We start from the raw sequence: 17,209 nt of genomic DNA, 5'->3' as shown, positions 1-17,209 counted from the left end.
GAGAGAGTTTCTGCTTGTATATGGTTGTATCTAGGTGTTCACACTCACATGTACAGGCAAAAGCTCTCCTATTTATGTGAGTGTGGGTGTGTCTTTTACATAAACAATTTTTCGCATCTCTGGGAGGCATTTTCAGTTCCACAGCCAGCCGGCTGTCATTTCAGACTGCTCCTGAAAGTAAGTCACCAGTTAAGGCCAGGCAAGTTAGGTTCAGTCACTTCTCTTCACTTTGTGTGGAGCCACAGGCAGAAGTGCCATCTGCTGGGGCAGCGCTGGGGAAAGGAGAAATATCCACCTCACCTCTGCAAAGTAGCGAGAAGTGAGTGCTTCCTCTCGCTATTTCACTTAAGAAAAATTGATGTATCCAATGATCAGAGAACAATAAATAATCAGTAAACACAAAAACATACTTTATTTTTTCTTCTTTATACAAAATAGGGAAACTTGAGGCAACCAACTTCCAAAAACTATGATACATGAGGGGCTTCATAATCTCCTCCCGGTTTCCCAAAACCTTTGGGATTTGACTTCATATTTACTAAGGACAGATGTTGCAAAACTGGGGTCTCCTTAAATTATGTATTGGGAGTAGATTTCTGCAAATGAAAATAAACCCTCAATTTCCTTGCCCTTGTGAAATATTGAAGTTCTGGAAAGGCAGAACCAGGGCTTCAGAACACACCACTAGAGGGTGCCATAATACCAGAACAATTTTTTTCCTATATCCTCCCAGCAATCCTTTATTATAAAGACATATCACCCTCATTCATCCCAAGGAAACAACAAAATAAAATAAAAATAACAATGAAAAGGGGACATTATTATTCTGATCAAGAGTAAAACCAAGATGCAACTCTTAGTGGAGAAGGGAGTCTTCCTAAAAGTGAGACTTAACGAATGCAGTTTGGTCTTTGACCCGCATGACTTCAGCTTTGGTCCAAGGGTGCTGTTTCCTGGCTTGGAGATACTTCTGAGGGTACTTTTAACGCAGTCCATTGGCGCTGTGCCTGCTAGGGGTCAATGGGAAGATGTGCCACCTCTGTGTTTTTTTTTCTCAGTCCCAACAGCTGGTGTGGCCTCAGAGGTCTAGGATCCCATTGACTAAGAGAAGATAACCCAGAGATCTGAAGTCAGCGATGGGCAGGAAGAGTGAGTTTTGGTATCAGTGTTGGTCAGTCTAAAATGCTTTTGGTACCGGTTTCTGATCCAAAGGGAGGTGATGATAAGGGCAGACTACCATGGTCCTAAGGCATGAATGCCAGTTCGATGAATATGCAATCCGTATAGCCACGTTTGGCAAACTTTACCACACAGCAGCCTCGTTCATCTCCTGGTTTGGATGTGACAGAGGCCCACTGTAGCCACTATTGCTGGACATGGAAAAAGGCGGACTAGGGCCACCACTGAAGACCTCCCCTGGGATGGGATGCAGGGAGCCAGTTATCCCTGGTTCTGGGCTGGGGGTATCGGGGTGAGAGATCATGTCTGTGTACCTTTGGTTTTCTGAAGAGTGGTGACCAGGAAGAGGAGGCTCAAGTGGGCCTAGTGGCGTGGAACCAGGTCCTGAGTTCTGTAGGTAGCTTGAATCTGCTGGAGACTGAGCTTGAGAGGAAGGAGGACCATGAGGAAAAAAGTCATAATTTCCAGTAGGTCCATAATAGTCTCCTTGATAATCTAGAATTTTAACAGAATGAAGGTGGGGAGGGAGGGGCAGACATTTGGAGAGGAAGAGGGAAGGGAGGGGGGAAAGAGAGTAAAGTAACTATAATTTTGTGAATCATTAATTCAATGCCTGTATTCATTAGTAACAAAATGAAAAAAAAAAATGTGTGAAGTCACTTATTTTCACAGCCTTTCTAAGCAGTACCTTCTTATTCAAATCCTGCCTAAAGAGGTAAATTGTAAACCTTCCTTGGCACTAGAGAGTGCAATTTTTATTAAAAGTGAAGGGAAAAGGTTGGGGGAGGGGGGATACAGATACCATGTACCAGGAATTTATCTTCTTCATTTAAGTAGCACAGAATATGTTAATTTCTATTCAAGTCAACAATATTTCAGTAAGGGATAAGGTTTCAGATATTGCATGAAGGTCCTTGCTTGTAGGCACTTAAAGCTATGTGTAAAAGATTTTTGCCATAAACGTACAATGAACAAAAACTTTGGGAAAGGTGGAATTTACATTTAAGAGGGAGATGAGTTACTTTAAACTAAATAAACCAGAAAAAAAGCTTTTAACTGCATTTTTATATATTTAATAAATGCTTATTGCTTTACAATTTGTTGTTGAGTTTTACTGTGGGTCAGCTGTACTAATCTTTTTTCCAGAAACAAAGTGGGGGAAAAAGACGTAAATTATTTCATTGCTAGACAACAAAAAGTATTGCAGGGAATCATTATAGCAACATTTTTCTTTATAATTTAAAGAGAAGAAAATGAAATGACTACATATGTATGTATGAAATCATTGCCTCAATCCATACCAGTATTTACAATTTGGCAAAATATTAATCATGTAGGATTTATACAGATAAAGTGTAATGTAAACAAAGTTTACTTTTATCAATGACATTCCATAATTTTTGTAGTTTATTTGTACTAGAAATTAACATATATTGAAATGTACCTTGTAAACCTATGTATTTGTTCGCTATTGTAACAAGTTCAGTATTATTTTGCATTTTTATTGACAGATAGGTTCCTATCTACAATACCTTTGCACGTGTGAAAACCATTTAATAATAATAATAATAATAATAATAATAATCTGAACGCTGGGGAAAATTAATGCAATTAAAAAGAGACAGATTTAGCAGCTTTCTTCCTTAGGGACAAACAAAAAAAGAGGAATAACAAAGAATGGTTTGATGAAAAAGGAAACGTGAGCAGATGGGAAAATAATTGATTTCTAAGGACTTTTTTTGAAGGCCGAAAAAAAAAACCTTGAGTGTTTTACTGCTGTCCTGAAAATCGACAAAAAAGACATTTTTAAAATGTACTGCTTCAAATGCATAAATCATGTGCTTGACTAATCCTGGATGTTGATTTTATTCCAAATTATTTTATTAAAAACAAAAATCATAGGATATTAGTTTTGGCATTTGAGAATCCTTGTTTTATTTTAAAACTTTAAATCGTTTGAAAAAAAAATCAATGTAGGACGATAAAGAATGAGAGCTATTTTTTTTCTCTTTACTCCTGTTTATAATGTTCTAATACTGGACCCGATTGATAGTTTCATTACTAAGCAGTAAAACAAACTTGTACTTCCTCCCTCTATCCTCACTCCCTTATTAAAAAAACAAAAAAACCTTCAAAATTACAAGTTAAAAAGAAAACCACAAACAACCCTGGAATTGAAGGGTAATTGCAAATGCTGGCGGATTTTCTAAGTCTGTTTGCGTGTTATTAGCGTATGAATTTTCGGGGGGCACGTGAAACAAACGGGAGACTTCGCAGTGGCTAATTGTGAATCACAGAGGGGAGAAAACAAATAGCAAACAGAGGGGACCCAGGTCTGTGACAGTGACCTTCCATATGCTCCAGGAGTTTGGAGGTAATTGGAACAAATGCTGTCTGAATGAGGTACAAAAGGCTGCAGCTGGAGCTTTGTTCCCCCTCCAACAGAAGAAGGGGAGAGAAAGGGGGCTGAGACGCAAAGAGGTTTCTCTACAGACAGACAGCTTAATCACAAAAGTGCCTCTTTCTTACTTTCTGCAGGGGTGCAAACTTGGCAAGGACCGGACGGAATCTTTTACAGCGGAGGGGAGGATTAAAGGGACTTCAACAAGCTAAGGCTGCATTCAGGGGAGGAGAGAGGAAGGGGGCACGGGGAGAGACCGCTCCCCACGCAGATGCCCACTGAAAGGCTGGCAAAAATCATAGCAACCAAACACCTTTTTTTTTTTTTTTAACCCCTGCATGAGTTCTTGCTACCTTCCCAAAAATATATTTCCACGGAAAGTGTTTCTTTTTTTTCCTTTTATAAAAGAGGGATCTATTGGTAAAACAGCAACAAATGGTGCCTCAAACAGATACATCTTGTAAACATAGCTTTACAGTGAGTGAGGGGTTTGCAAAAAAAAAAAAAAAAAAAATGCCCTTAGGCTCGGGCTGCTTTCTAGCATTCGGGAATCGGGATTGCCATCCCCTGGATTTTACTTCTTACTACTGGAGGTGCCAGCATCAAATGAAAATTAAATAATCGAATAAATAAAATGACACATTACAAGGATAAAACATTCCTGCACAATCAAGTAATGCAATTTGCAAGGCTTCAACTATTTCGGTCAACCGAAAAATGTTTCTTTTTAAACTCTTAAGGCCAAGCTCCCTTGTATAAGCAATGGCCAGAGTCGGTACCTCCCAGTACTGGGACATTTTGCTAGCTCTCATTCCTCTCCCTTTGCATGTGAAGAGAAGATTCATTTAGCTCAGAAGGGGTTCAAAAGAAGAAACCCACATGCCCTATTTTGTACGGTGGTTCGCCCTTTCTGCCTGTTGTGGCTCTTTTGATTGAACACATTCTAAATATGTGTTTTTCTTGATTAAAGAAATCCGTTTTCAAATTGCAATAGGTTTCTGACATTTACCGAAACAATTACAGAAATGACTCTGTGGGGAGGGTCTTCTATTTTGTGCCTGTGGGAAAAATATGTTAGTAAATCTAGTCCTTTGGGAAGTACGTTCAGTGATAACCCACGGCTAGCAAACAAAAACCCAAACACATCCGAAACCTTGAGCAATGCGATCCAGCACCAATTTCTATAAACTTGGTAGGCGCACGAAATCCAGGTTTGAAATGGCAGGGGCCAGTTCCCGCCAGGCTGCAGAACCGAAATCGGAGTATTTAGGGAGCCCGTGACAGAGAAAAGCCTCTCCAGATTGTACTGCGCCTTATTTCCTAAACAAACAACGCGTCTGCCACGCAAAGAATCCCTTAATTACAGAGCTCCGATTGCTAGTTACATCCAAACCGCGCTATTTTGAACAAAACAATCGCCGTAAAATAGCAATAAAATAGTTATGATATGCGAACAGGAGCACTTTTTCTTTGTAACTCATTGTTTAAAAGTTAAGTGGACAAATAAAAATGCGAATGGATGCCATCCCATAAGCATGCTCTTGGATGGTGTCTCAAGGGCTCACTTCTTGACTGGACAGTTGTTTCGTCTTATGAATATTTGGGTTCTTGTCTTTGGTTTTTAGGGACGCATTCATGTTTTGGTATAAACTTGTCTCATTTGAGATCCTTGCTGTGCCGTGCAGCAGTCGTTGCTTCGATTTATTTCTGCTAACGTTCATATTTAATAGCCATTCTCTATACAGAACAAAAGACTCAGTAAGAGTCCCTTCAAAACAACTTAAAAGTGGCCAAACTGGCCCTTCAAAGTAGCGAGTTCACGTTGTCTTCCTTTCATCCCCACCCTCCCCTCCCCCTCCGCAAAGAGCTCGGGGAAAGCAGTTCATTACCTCCATAGTAAGAGTAGGGGGCTGAGCCCAACATCTCCGACTCATCCAGCCTCCCTCCCAGGGGGCGCATCCGCCTGGGACTTCGGAAGAAGGCGTGTCTCCGGGCCCCCAGGGCGCTCAGCTGCTTCATCCGCCTCTCCTTGGACCTTCTGTTCTGGAACCAGACCTGCAAGCAAATACAGGGAGGGTGAACATCTGTTTCGGGAAGGCAGACTTCCAGCTGTGGAGCAGTGCACCTACAACATTTCCACAAGAGCTTTTCCGTAGGCAGTGCTTAAAAGAGGCAACTTTGCCCCTCTGACCTGTTTGTTTTGAAGTAAAAAAAAAACCAAAACAAAAAAACCACAACCCAAAACCAAAAATCCCACCCAAAGTGGTCAGATCTCTCTGACTCTTTCAAGACACTCAACCTCGTAGAAGCTATTGGATACCTACTCTTTCCAAGAAGGTTTGTCCTCTGACGAGCTAGCCCCTTTACATTTTTCTTTTTTTCTTTTAAATAGTTCGTGTATACATATTTTTTTTTAAACAAAATAGTTGATGTAGGTTGAAAACCCCTCCCTACCATGTAATGCGGATGCTTTATCTCCACTGCAGGCTTATTCCTAACTGTTCCTGCCCTTTGATGTTGACGGGGTTCTGTGCCGTGTAACTCATCTCCCCAGCACGCCACCTGGATTTAGAATTAGTCAATCAGGGACCTGGGGGATTGGAGTATTAGTGTGATCTCCTGCCCCGCCCCGGTCCCCCTCCCCCCACCTCCAGCTCACAGACGTCACATCCTCTCCCTAGGATCCAGTGTGCGCGTCTTAAAACCTTGAATACCTTCCTTTTTCAGGTTACAAAAGGAGAGGGAAGACTCCTTTACAGAAAGACGTGGGGAAGACTTGAGAAGGATTAAACGTTAAGCTTGTCCAGTGAAGCGGGTTGCTTTTGCAAAAAAAAAAAAAAAAAGTTGGATTTACTCATAACTATCCAAGAGTGAAGAATTTCACAAGCCCTTGGGGTGCACAGGAGAGAGGAAATAAATGAATGAAAAAAACCCTAAAAACATGCTAGAATGGTATGGTTTTAAAAGAAAAAAAGGATGAAACTCGAATAAATTTCTAAACAAAATACATGTGGTTGATAATCGCACACAAATGAAAAGTCTCTCGATGTGAGGGTGTAGACAAGGAATATAGGAGGTTTTGCACGAGTGTACTTTGTTAACAATATCGTTATATCATTAATTCCTTGCAAGCAGAATACGAATTCATCTATACAGGGACCTGGGCAGGGAATCAGACAAATATAATGAAACAAAATTACTCAAGGATTTTTTTTTTTAATGCTAAAATACCAACCTATTACTTCATGCTAAATAATGATTTAGCCTGGCATTTCTTGAGTGTCTTGTCTTCTATGCAAGGCCACCGTTTACACCAACTTTTCCGGGTTTTTGAATCGTCCTTTGTTTTATTCCTCGCCTTGGCTGATCGGTGCAGCCAGCCTGCGCGTAGAACTGCGGTTCGAATTGTTTTGATTTCAAAGGCTTAGAAATGAACTGTGCGCGGTGCAATGCAATCACGTCTAAATATGAAGTAAAGCACGGCTTTCAGATAAAGGCATATCAGCAGTCATTCAGCTATAGCCTTTTGGAAATTTAAGAATTTAAAAGAAGTGCTGCTTTGTTTTAAATGATTTACGTCAGCCGAATAATACAAGTGAAGTATATAGAAACGCAGTTAAACATTTAAAGTAAGGCGTCTAAGATCACCTAGCGCATAAATACTTCATATTGTTAAGAGGTTTTCCTTTTCTTGACCGAGGTGGCACGTTAGCTTCTGACTAAACTGCATTCGGTGGCAGATTCCACACTGCAGATGTGGAGCTCAACGTATTTCAAAACTAATTCTTGGAAATAATAATAAAAAAAAAAAGAGTTGCCAACCAAAATCGTAAACGGCCATTGGGCCTCCCTGAACAGCCAAGCTTCGGCGGGCTAACTCCAAGGGAGGAAACAGGAGCGCAAAATCATCCACTGCCGGAAAAGCATCAGCACTTGAGAATGAACAAGGAATATTGCCTGTTTTATTTCTACTGAAGAGCCCTTCAGGTGAAGATGGCGGTAATGATGAGACCAGATAGAGCTTTAAAATCCCCGTTTGTTTTAAGAATAATACTGAAAATATTAAGGACCAGGCTGTTATAGTTTCCACTACTAGCGACACCGCTGGTAATAACTTAATAGCGGCTACGTACAGGAAAAGGGCTTTCATATTTAACAATACGAAGGGAAGTCCTACAGGCTCGGTTTTAGTATTAGGAATCGTACATCTGGCAATGAACAGATAGTAATAATTACACGGTAAATGCAAATGGCGGCTCCTTTGAGAGTGCAGAGCTCCCTGTTAGGCCCTACCTAAAGGCCCGTTCCATAGGTGCTTTAAGTGCCCTCTGTTTTGAAGTTGTAGACCTGCCAACAGCTTTTCTTTTCGGGCATTGCCCCATCCCTCCTAGCCCTTATTCTGGAAAACGTGCTGTGTAAGAGGATTAGCTCGGCAGTACCTGAATCACCCTCATGTTGAGTCCCGTCTCTTGGGCTAGCTGCTCTCGGATGTGCCTGGTGGGTTTAGGGGTTGCAGCGAAGGCAGCTTTAAGGGTCTCCAGTTGCTTGGCTTTGATTGTGGTTCGGGGTCCTCTTCTCTTGGCGCCTGAGTTTTGTTCTTCGTTTTCATTATTAGCAGTCTCTTTGTCCGAAGAGGTGGAATTGTCTGTCTCCTTGGTGTCTTCCTGTACAGGGTCTTGCAAATCTGGAGATAGACTTCTGTCTGTACAGGAGGATACTGTGGAAGGGAAAAGCCAGAAAGAAGAGCAAACATTAAAAAGTGATTCTTCGGGAGTAAGAGCAACAGGAGCGACACCTTACCCAAATCTTCAAATACACGGGAGTGTTAAACAAAGAAAGGAGCATAACTCAAAAGTACCCACAATGATGAGGTTCTATTGTATAGAGTTGTATGGAAACAGAGAATATGATACCAGGGCCTAGTTAGCTTCCCTGGTTTCCCCTCCTATTGCGCTGCCGCAGACCTTATTTGACCTCTGTCTTCACCCTCCCTTAAAGAAAGAAAGGACGTTTCAGGAAAAAGACTAAAAAACCACCTTTGCAGTGACCAGTTCCATCCTCAATTCAATGCTATTTTCAGGTCTCTGTGGACTAGTGGTCATATCACATATGTAATGTCTGTTCCCATGAATAATGCGATGCACCCGACAGGAGAACTTCAGACCATGGGAGAAGTTAATGACTTTTATGGACAAGAGTTCTTAAATACAGATTTTATTCGTTGAAGAAAGGATGGAATCTTATTTAGGGATATCGCTAATAATGGATAATATTACATATATTCTAAGGTCCCCTTCCCTTCCCCAAAGCTTGATCCTATTTTGTGGGCTATACAATTCTTTGAAAATTAGGTCTCTCATGCCTTTGTCTAAGCAAGAAACGTGTCTCCATTGTGCAAGATTATTAGGTCACATTTAATCGTTATTTCAAGAGGAAATCACTACTTAAAGTACACTTAGTTGCTAGAAAACTTGCATTCTTATTTATCGAAAATCGGAGAGGTTCTGGGGAATTCTTGTGTATAGACGTCCATGGAGCTACGCCTAACCTCACCATGCAAGAACAATACAATGGGATCCAGGGTAGGGCTGACGTGCAATGCTTGAGTTCCATAGTGAGGGAGATTTTAATGAGCTTCAATTAAAGTGGAAGCCTGGGTACAACAGCCTACTAATCAGAAAGAATCTTAAAGAAAAGGTCTGATAGACTTTGAAAACGACTTCCCCCGTCTTCTGCAAATTTAACCTCATTATTAACGTAATCAGACCAGTAAACACTAGTAAGAGTTAATGATGTTTGAGTAACAATAATAAAAGAGAATTAATTCAGGCATATAATATGCCTTTACACTAAATATAATTTGTTCACAAGAAGATGAGCTCTGCACAATATTAACTAAATAATCAAATAACAGGAAACACTATAAATACATTGTTTCTAACTTTATGAAACAAAGGATCATATTTACTATTGAAAGATTCCTCATGAACTTAAATTATTAGCGGGTTCTGGACTTTTAATAAGAAGAAAAATCTTTATTTAACATATTTATATTTTCACTATTATATTTGTCAGCCATCCAGAATAGTTTTCTTAAAAAAAAAAAGATTAAAACCAAGAAAGATAAAACAAAAACTAAAAAGCCTCTTGATACTGTTTCAGCCAGATCCATTTCCATTTTTTCAGTAGAGTGCATGTACATTCTCACTTCTGTGCAAAGCACGCACACAAAAAAAATAATAAACGAATAAAATCTCTTTTTTTGTCACTCAGGAAAGATGACAGAATGTCTAGAGCAATGGACAAGAACAGAAAAAAACCCCCTGACCAATCATGCTTCAGATCTTATATGATAAGAGATATAAAGGACTGATAATGCAGCCAGAAAGGAAGCATGGGTTCAGAAAAGTTTTTCCCCCCCCCCCCATGCCCTTTTAAATAATACATACTTAAGTAATACATAGATTCATTTACTGTGAGTCAAAAATATTTGCTTAAACTATGTCTTTTTCTCTATTTTTTGTTGGGGGAGATGGGGATGTTACTGTGCTTATTTGAGTACAATTCATTTAACAGAAGAGATCTGCAAATATTTTATTTAAAAAAAAAATGTATAGGTGATTCATAGTTTACTAAGGTGGCAGTCCCTTTTAGGTGCTTGAGTTCAGAAAGCTTTCTCTCCTGTGTATAATGGCCGGCTCTCTCGCTGAATGCTAGCTGTGAGGCACTATTTCCAGGGAGCTGCTTTAAGACAAGTTACATGCCACATAAAACATGTATTGCTTTATTTATAATTATACTGTACAGTAAAATAATTTTAAACTAAACAAATATTTTAAACAGATAAGCAACCAGAACAAAAGGGTTTGCAAATCATCTGTGGGATTTATTTGGGAACAACACATTACCTTAAAAGACAACCTTAGTAATAAAAACAACATAAGCTCTACCTGAAAATAATGGTTCTGTATAGAGGAAGAATGTATTTAAGTATTCTTAACTGATCAGTTACACAGTGAAGGAGGGAAGGGTAAAATATGAGACTGATAGGATAAATCCTTGTTTTAAGTGAATTGCAGTTTGACAAAAAAAAAAAAAAAAGCTCTTTATATGGAAGGGATTGGCCTTTCACCCAATTAGTGTAAAACAGGAGGTGCATGGCAAAGGATGTTCAGCACAGAACATGCATATCATTTCTATCCTATTTATGGTGTAATGATCAATTATTGTATTGTAAGGCACAGTGGAGATTGATGTTGTATTTCTATTTCTCAGATCTGGCTTTTGGTTTTACTATAACATGATTGTTGTTCTTTTTAACAACAACTTGTTTTCTGCACCGAAATATCATGGAAGAAAACAGCTGGATATTTACATACTCACTATAAAACATTAACAAATTTAGTAAGTTTGTTACAATTATGAAAATTGTTCCATATTAATTGAATGCAGAGGAATTGCCAAGCTGTAAGCAAACTGTTCAAAACAAATATCTTGAGTGTTCAGTATCAACAAATTATGTCCAAATGAATTGTAAATATTTTTAACTGTACAAGCTATTTACCAAGCGAAGTTAGTAAAATAATTAGGAAAAAATCAAATTTCATTTTACATTGAAGATATTGCATATGTATTCCCTATTTTGATGGCTATTTCAATAAGTCAATAACATTGCTTGTAAAAACAATCTCTCTCTCTCTCTCTCTACTCCCTAGAGAAGGAGAGAGATAAAAAGAGCAAGGATAGTCAACTTCAGTCCTCAAGAGCTGCAAACAGGCCTGGTTTTCACGATATCCATAACAAATATGTATGGAAGAGATTTACATACAAGGGAGGCATTGCATGCAAATCTATATCATGCATATTCATGGTGGATATTCTGAAAATCTGGCCTGGTTGTGCCTCCAGGACAGGAGTTGGCCACCCCTGTTCTCTCTCCCTCTCTAGGGAGAAAACAGAGAGAGGGAGAGGTTACATCATTGTGATAAGTTGGATAAAGGTTGTATTCCTACTAATGAAGGATAAGGAGAGGAGTTTCTAAATTCTGAGTGGCATCAATTCTGGAAGAAATGTACAGTAAAACTTACTCTATCCCTAACAGACTACCATTTTGTATTCTACACGTGCCATATAAATATTTTATTTTAAATACTGCTAAAGTTCAGTATTTGTATTTCAGGCTGCTTTAGCTAGACAATAGCTGTTAAAATGCCTTAATTGTCAGATTTGATTGGTCAGTGGGTTGGTGACTTGCTGTATTACAGTTCAATAGAGGCTGCTTATTGCTTAAAATTTGAAAAATAAAAAGAAATGTAGGTAATCCTTTCTGAAAGTGCATTTACCGATTGGTCAAATGCGTTTGTAGCTGATGTTTATTTATTACAGTGCTGCAGACAAAGATTGAGCATGTGTCATCGCTGTCTGTGATTTATGGGATATTGTCACTGTTTCATTGAGCTACAAATCCTGAGCACTATCTAGTCGGGAATATAGAGTAAAACCATTTGTAGGAACAAATGCAAGTGTCTTTCCCAGGCCAACCTCTGATCTGAATATATCTTTATATAAAATCCACTCATATACTGCTATGTCTTGGTATCAAATCTCCATTTTGGAGAATTACTTGGGACGAACAGGAGCAAAATAAAGAAAAACAAAAGCTTTGTTGCTCGTTCTATAAATAAAACACCTGAAAATCGATATAAGTGATCGCCAGCAAAATCGCTTGGTACTTGGGATGAGCTTTGAGTTTTGTGTGCGATAAAAACGCTAACGCTTTAGATATAGAGGGTGGCCTATTCCTGATTTAAGTATTAGGTAATTGGGTAACTAAACATATGCAATGGTAGGTGGTCTTTCCCTTCTAAACTCCTGGATTTTTACAGACTTATAAACCAATACTACCGACTTCAGATTATAGAAAGAGGCGAACTGAATAAAGGCCAGATGGCCTAACAGAGATGGACCTTCTCTGGCAGCCAAGCACCTTCTCCTGCAGAGTTCCACCTGCATCATTTATCACAGAGAAGGAGGCTGTGCAACCGGGAATAGACACTGGACAAAGTTGTAGATTTTAGCGGTATAGCCAGACTAGAATACACGAGAACGCTCCGATAGAAGAGCAGAACCGCAGGCCACAGAACGGCTGCAAACGAAATGCAATAACAATCTCCAGATCAGCCCTCCCCGTTTTCCGTAGTTTTGAGTTTAAATTATACTGAACAAACTACACTACGCTATGTGTAAAAAAAAAAAAAAGCCTTATTTCTATCTTCTGGTTGTGCTGGCTTAATTAAGTCCCTTGCGTTTGGGTTTAATAAAGTTTGATGGAGATGGGGGAGGAGAGACGGGGAAAAAAGAGATCTGCTTCTCTCTCTCTCTGTTATCATCCCGAGTAATCCTGCATCCACACGTCAATCCACAACGTGGTCAAAATCCGTATATAATGCAATTATTAAGTACCGTTTCGCGGTCGGTGCTAATTAGCGTTCCAGTGGCAGCAAGTAATGCACAGTACCCGCTCTTACCTGAGTTTAGGCTTCCTTCTTTCAAGCTGGGGGAGTTCACATAGTCCTCTTTGCAAACAAATTTGTTTTCATCTATGATATAAAGTTCCTCTCCCGTGGACAGCTGTTTGTTGCACACCATGCAGGTAAAGCAGTTCAGGTGAAAAACTTTGTTGCGGGCTTTTCTGACGAGGTCGCTGGGAGAGATGCCCTGGAAGCAGCCGGCACATTTGGTCCCAAATCTCCTGAAAATAGCAAGAGGAGAAGGCAGAAATAACAACCCCTCATATGTCCTTGTGCCACATTAAAACTGCCTACAATGCTCTAATTGTAGCTCTCCCACTCCAGATTCCGAGAGAAGAGAATTATGTAATTAAAGCAAGTGTGTGTGTGTGTGTGTGTGTGGTGGGGGGGGGGGGGGGGGGGGGGAGGGGAGAGGGGCATTGGATGGGGAGAGAATATCAATTTGTTAAGAGCACGGATTTAGTTTAACGCAAAAGTGGATGTTAGCAGCCCGTGTGCAAAATGATCCCTCCTGTTTCTTGTTCACAGAAAATGGGGCTCCAGGCAGCTGGATGGAAGGCCGAGAATTTGCATATAAATTGTCTGCTGCCGGAGGTCGCTTCGGTTGCGGAAGGTTATGCTTTTTCTACACCGCCTCCCAAACCACAGCACCTTGAGTTTCTGGTTGCCTTGTCACCCCCCCAAATTATGCTCTCCTCGTCACTTTTCCAGCAGATTAATAGTAATGGAAACTCGGGGGGGGGGGGGGGGGGGCGGCGGACTCTAGATTAGCAACATTTATTCGTGTCTAAACAAAAGTACTTTATGAAGAGGGAAAATAACTTATCATCCAGTCCTTTTTTATTATAAATTTCGGGGCTGTAAACGTATATTTTACATATTACTGTGCTCTACTGTGTTTATGTAAGGAATCGAAGTATCACTTTGGAGCCCGGTTATGTCAGACTTGCTCCAGTTTTTCACATCAGGATTTAATCCAGCTGTGTGCTTGGCTCTGTTAAATAAGTTAGTAATAATATGGAATATTTATATACTCAATGCACTTTTACTGTGTATTGATGTGAGCAGTAATAGTGCAATACTTTAAAATAAGTTTCTGCAAACCGTTCACTAATGCTGAGCAATTGCAACCAAACAGTAAGGAATAAAAAACATTTTCTATATCAAAATATTTAGAGTCGGAGATATCTTTCGCTAGAGTTACTTGAGCATGAGTAAGCGACTACCTGAAAAAGTATTCTTTTTTTATTATTATTATTTTTAGGGACTAACTTTGCACCCTTTTCATCCCAAATGTGTTTGAAACGCTTATCTTGTTCTGTTTTATTCTTTGAATAATATTGGTTATAATTTGAATGGTCTCATAAAGACGGTTTCTTTTTTTTTTTTTGGGGGGGGGGGTGTTATTATATATAAGGGCCGTAACAGCAAAGGAAGCGTTTCCTTATCTTGGAAAACACCCCCCCCCCCACACACACACCCAGTAACTTTCAAAGTGATCCAAGCTATAGTGACGTTGATTTAGTGAAAGCATTAGAGGTCATAAGTCTTTTTTTGTCTTATCCTGAAGCATAATTGACTCATCTGCACCTTATCAAAAATCATTAAACGCCTTTAAAGAGTCGCTACATTAGGGGTGCCGAATACAGCCGAGGTCATTAAAAGGAGTTTACATGTGTAAAGCACCATACCTGACATTAAAACCTATTCAAATTCACCTTCATTAGGGCCTAAAGGATCAGGAAGTCTTCTCCTTTAGGAACATAAATACTTGCCCAGTCTCTCTCTGTAATGAATAAATGAGCACATTTACCTCTATTACAAATGTAAAGACCATTTTGTGTTAGACTAATTTTCACAGTTTAATAAGGCAACAGCCCAAGGTTAAAGTGTTGCCCTTTTTTGCTACCTTTCCCCCCCCCCCTCAAAATAACGCGTATGTATGAGGAAGACTAAGTATTATGTACCAAGTCATTGGCCGGATATACATTTTGCATTCAAATAATACTTCCACGTGACATTTGTTTTTGGAAATAGTCAAATTGTTCTAAATAGCCTCTAAGAAATATAATACATGTCCTATTCTAAACATAAACATTTGTACACTGTTTCTATAGATTCTTTTTGAATGCTGGATCCTGGCTAGACAAATTTAACTAAGAGGAAAGATAAAGTGCATAAGCAGGTGCGACTTTACAGAAAATGTTGCTTTTGCTATTTTATTGCAATTACATTCAGCGGCCTCTGATCCTACAGACTCCATTGGTAAAAATGAAATAATGTTATCCCAATGACCTTATCCAAATATGCCAAAATCTGGCATGGGGGCATATCATGCAGGAAAATGAAAATTAAATCTCCTATTCTTCATAGCTTATGCATACTATAATTGGCTATATTCTATGTACCATAACCCTTAAAATGACGTTTCAGTTGGCATTAAAAAAACCCAAACACAAACCAACAACTATGAACGAGTTTCAGGAGGCAAAACCTTACAAATAAATAATATTGAAGTGCTTTTATAGCTGATGCTATGAAAAACATAGATTCCCCTGATTAGTCTTTTGGGGAAAATATATTTATTGGATATCTCAAACAGCCTTATCATTATCCAGAACAGCTAATTTAGTTATTTCTCCGGTTTTCGGGAAATGCTGAGTGTAGGAATGAATGATCTTTCTCACGACAGTGGATTTCTCTAGCTCCCCTCCCCCCACCTCAAGCTTTTTCTTGGCGATTTACCTGAAGAAGTCGTTTTTGCAATAAAGTTTGCCTTCTCTGGAGAAGCATTTTTCGGTTAGGTTGCACTTACATTCGCAGCACTGGACACATTTGATATGCCATGCCCTGTCCAGAACATTTAAGAGAAACCTGTCCAAAATGGGCCTCTCACAGCCCGCACAATGAACCATCATGACCGCAGCCAGCAAAATTAGGAAAACGTGCAACACCCCCTTCCCACAAAAAAAAAAACCAAACAAAAAACCCCAAACCAAAACAAAACTGACAACTGTCAACTCCCTTCTCTTCTGCTTGGAGCCTTGAAGAAAGACACCCACACTCACAAAAAGAAAAAAAAAAAGGAAGAATCAAGAAACCACAAGGTGTTGTTAGACGCTTCTACTCCCACTGAAGCACATTTCCTGCTCCTGGACCACTTTCTTTTTGCTGGTCTCTCTCCTCTTTCCCCAGGCAGGGCATGAAAAAAGGGCACAATTTAGCAGCCGGGCTTTCCGCGGATCCTTGCCAAGGTTTTCTCCTTTCTCACTCCCTCCTGCCTTTAAGAATGTAAAAACATCACGTCGCTCTCCAAAGCGTGCCCGGGTGAGGGGGGAAGCCACAGCCTTCGCGGGAGCTGCAGGAGCGAATACAACCAGAAGTCTCCGCTTTTTTTTTTTTTCTATCTCCCTGGCTGGGTTGCACTTTTCCTTACTTTCATTCTATTCCCCATCCTCATCTTTGTCTAGCAGCCTGGTAATTCGCGCATCCTTATTCAGATTTGGTGACGTCTGCCGTCACGTAGGGGAGGCGGGAGCCAATCGCAAGGCAGTAGCCATGGCAATCACTTAATTTATAGCATATCTACATTGGCTACAACATTGTGCCTGGCACAGAGAGAAAAAAAACAAGGGGATACTATTGTTGAGTGGTAGGGTTTACCTGGTGCTGCTCACAAGTAAGTATTCACCTTCATTTTTTTTTTGTTGTTGTTTCTAAAAAAAAAAAAATAATAATAATAATAAATGACTATGACTTTTTAACTTCCATCATTTTCTCTTTCTTTTTGTTTGTACGTGGATAAGTTAAAATGGCATGGGGAGCTGTTCACCTATAGGTATGTCTGTTTCTCTTCGGTGTCAACAGACAGTACATTAAGAAGACAATGGCCTCTGTTTTTCCATCTCTATAAAGGTTAAATGCTGCCTCTTTGTAAACTGATATAGACATTGAATAAAAATGGAGGGAAAACCAACAACAAACAGAATAAAAGGTCAGGCCACCAGCCTACTACTTTAAAGGAGGTAGCCCCCAGGGAAGGGATCTCTCGCTCTTAAACAATGTCTTTGAGGGAATAGTTATCTGTTTTGTACTTAAT

At 39.7% G+C, this 17,209-nt stretch overlaps 1 protein-coding gene across 1 annotated transcript; it reads right to left on the bottom strand.

The window, feature by feature from the left end:
* Positions 1-416: 416 nt before the first annotated feature.
* Positions 417-16,028, bottom strand: LHX5 (LIM homeobox 5). Its single transcript, XM_029571301.1, has 5 exons — positions 15,856-16,028; positions 13,108-13,331; positions 8,020-8,297; positions 5,470-5,635; positions 417-1,674 (listed from the first exon to the last, which is right to left on the bottom strand). The coding sequence occupies exons 1-5, from the start codon at positions 16,026-16,028 to the stop codon at positions 1,304-1,306; spliced, it is 1,212 nt and encodes a 403-aa protein (XP_029427161.1). The 3' UTR covers positions 417-1,303.
* Positions 16,029-17,209: the final 1,181 nt, after the last annotated feature.

This window comes from Rhinatrema bivittatum, chromosome 11 (genome assembly GCF_901001135.1).
Source record: "Rhinatrema bivittatum chromosome 11, aRhiBiv1.1, whole genome shotgun sequence".
Classification (NCBI taxonomy): Eukaryota; Metazoa; Chordata; class Amphibia; order Gymnophiona; family Rhinatrematidae; genus Rhinatrema; species Rhinatrema bivittatum.
The sequence above is the reverse complement of the archived record's forward strand: the minus strand, read 5'-3'. Positions and strand labels throughout refer to the sequence as shown.

Bases quoted from the DNA above. Each gene is read 5' to 3' on its own strand.
- LHX5 (XM_029571301.1), bottom strand. From the start codon at position 16,028: ATGATGGTTCATTGTGCGGGCTGTGAGAGGCCCATTTTGGACAGGTTT. The intron at 13,332-15,855 runs GTAAATCGCCAA...TGCTATTTTCAG, and splicing joins TGCAAAAACGACTTCTTCAG to GAGATTTGGGACCAAATGTG. The intron at 5,636-8,019 runs GTACTGCCGAGC...ATTTGCTTGCAG, and splicing joins TCAACATGAGGGTGATTCAG to GTCTGGTTCCAGAACAGAAG.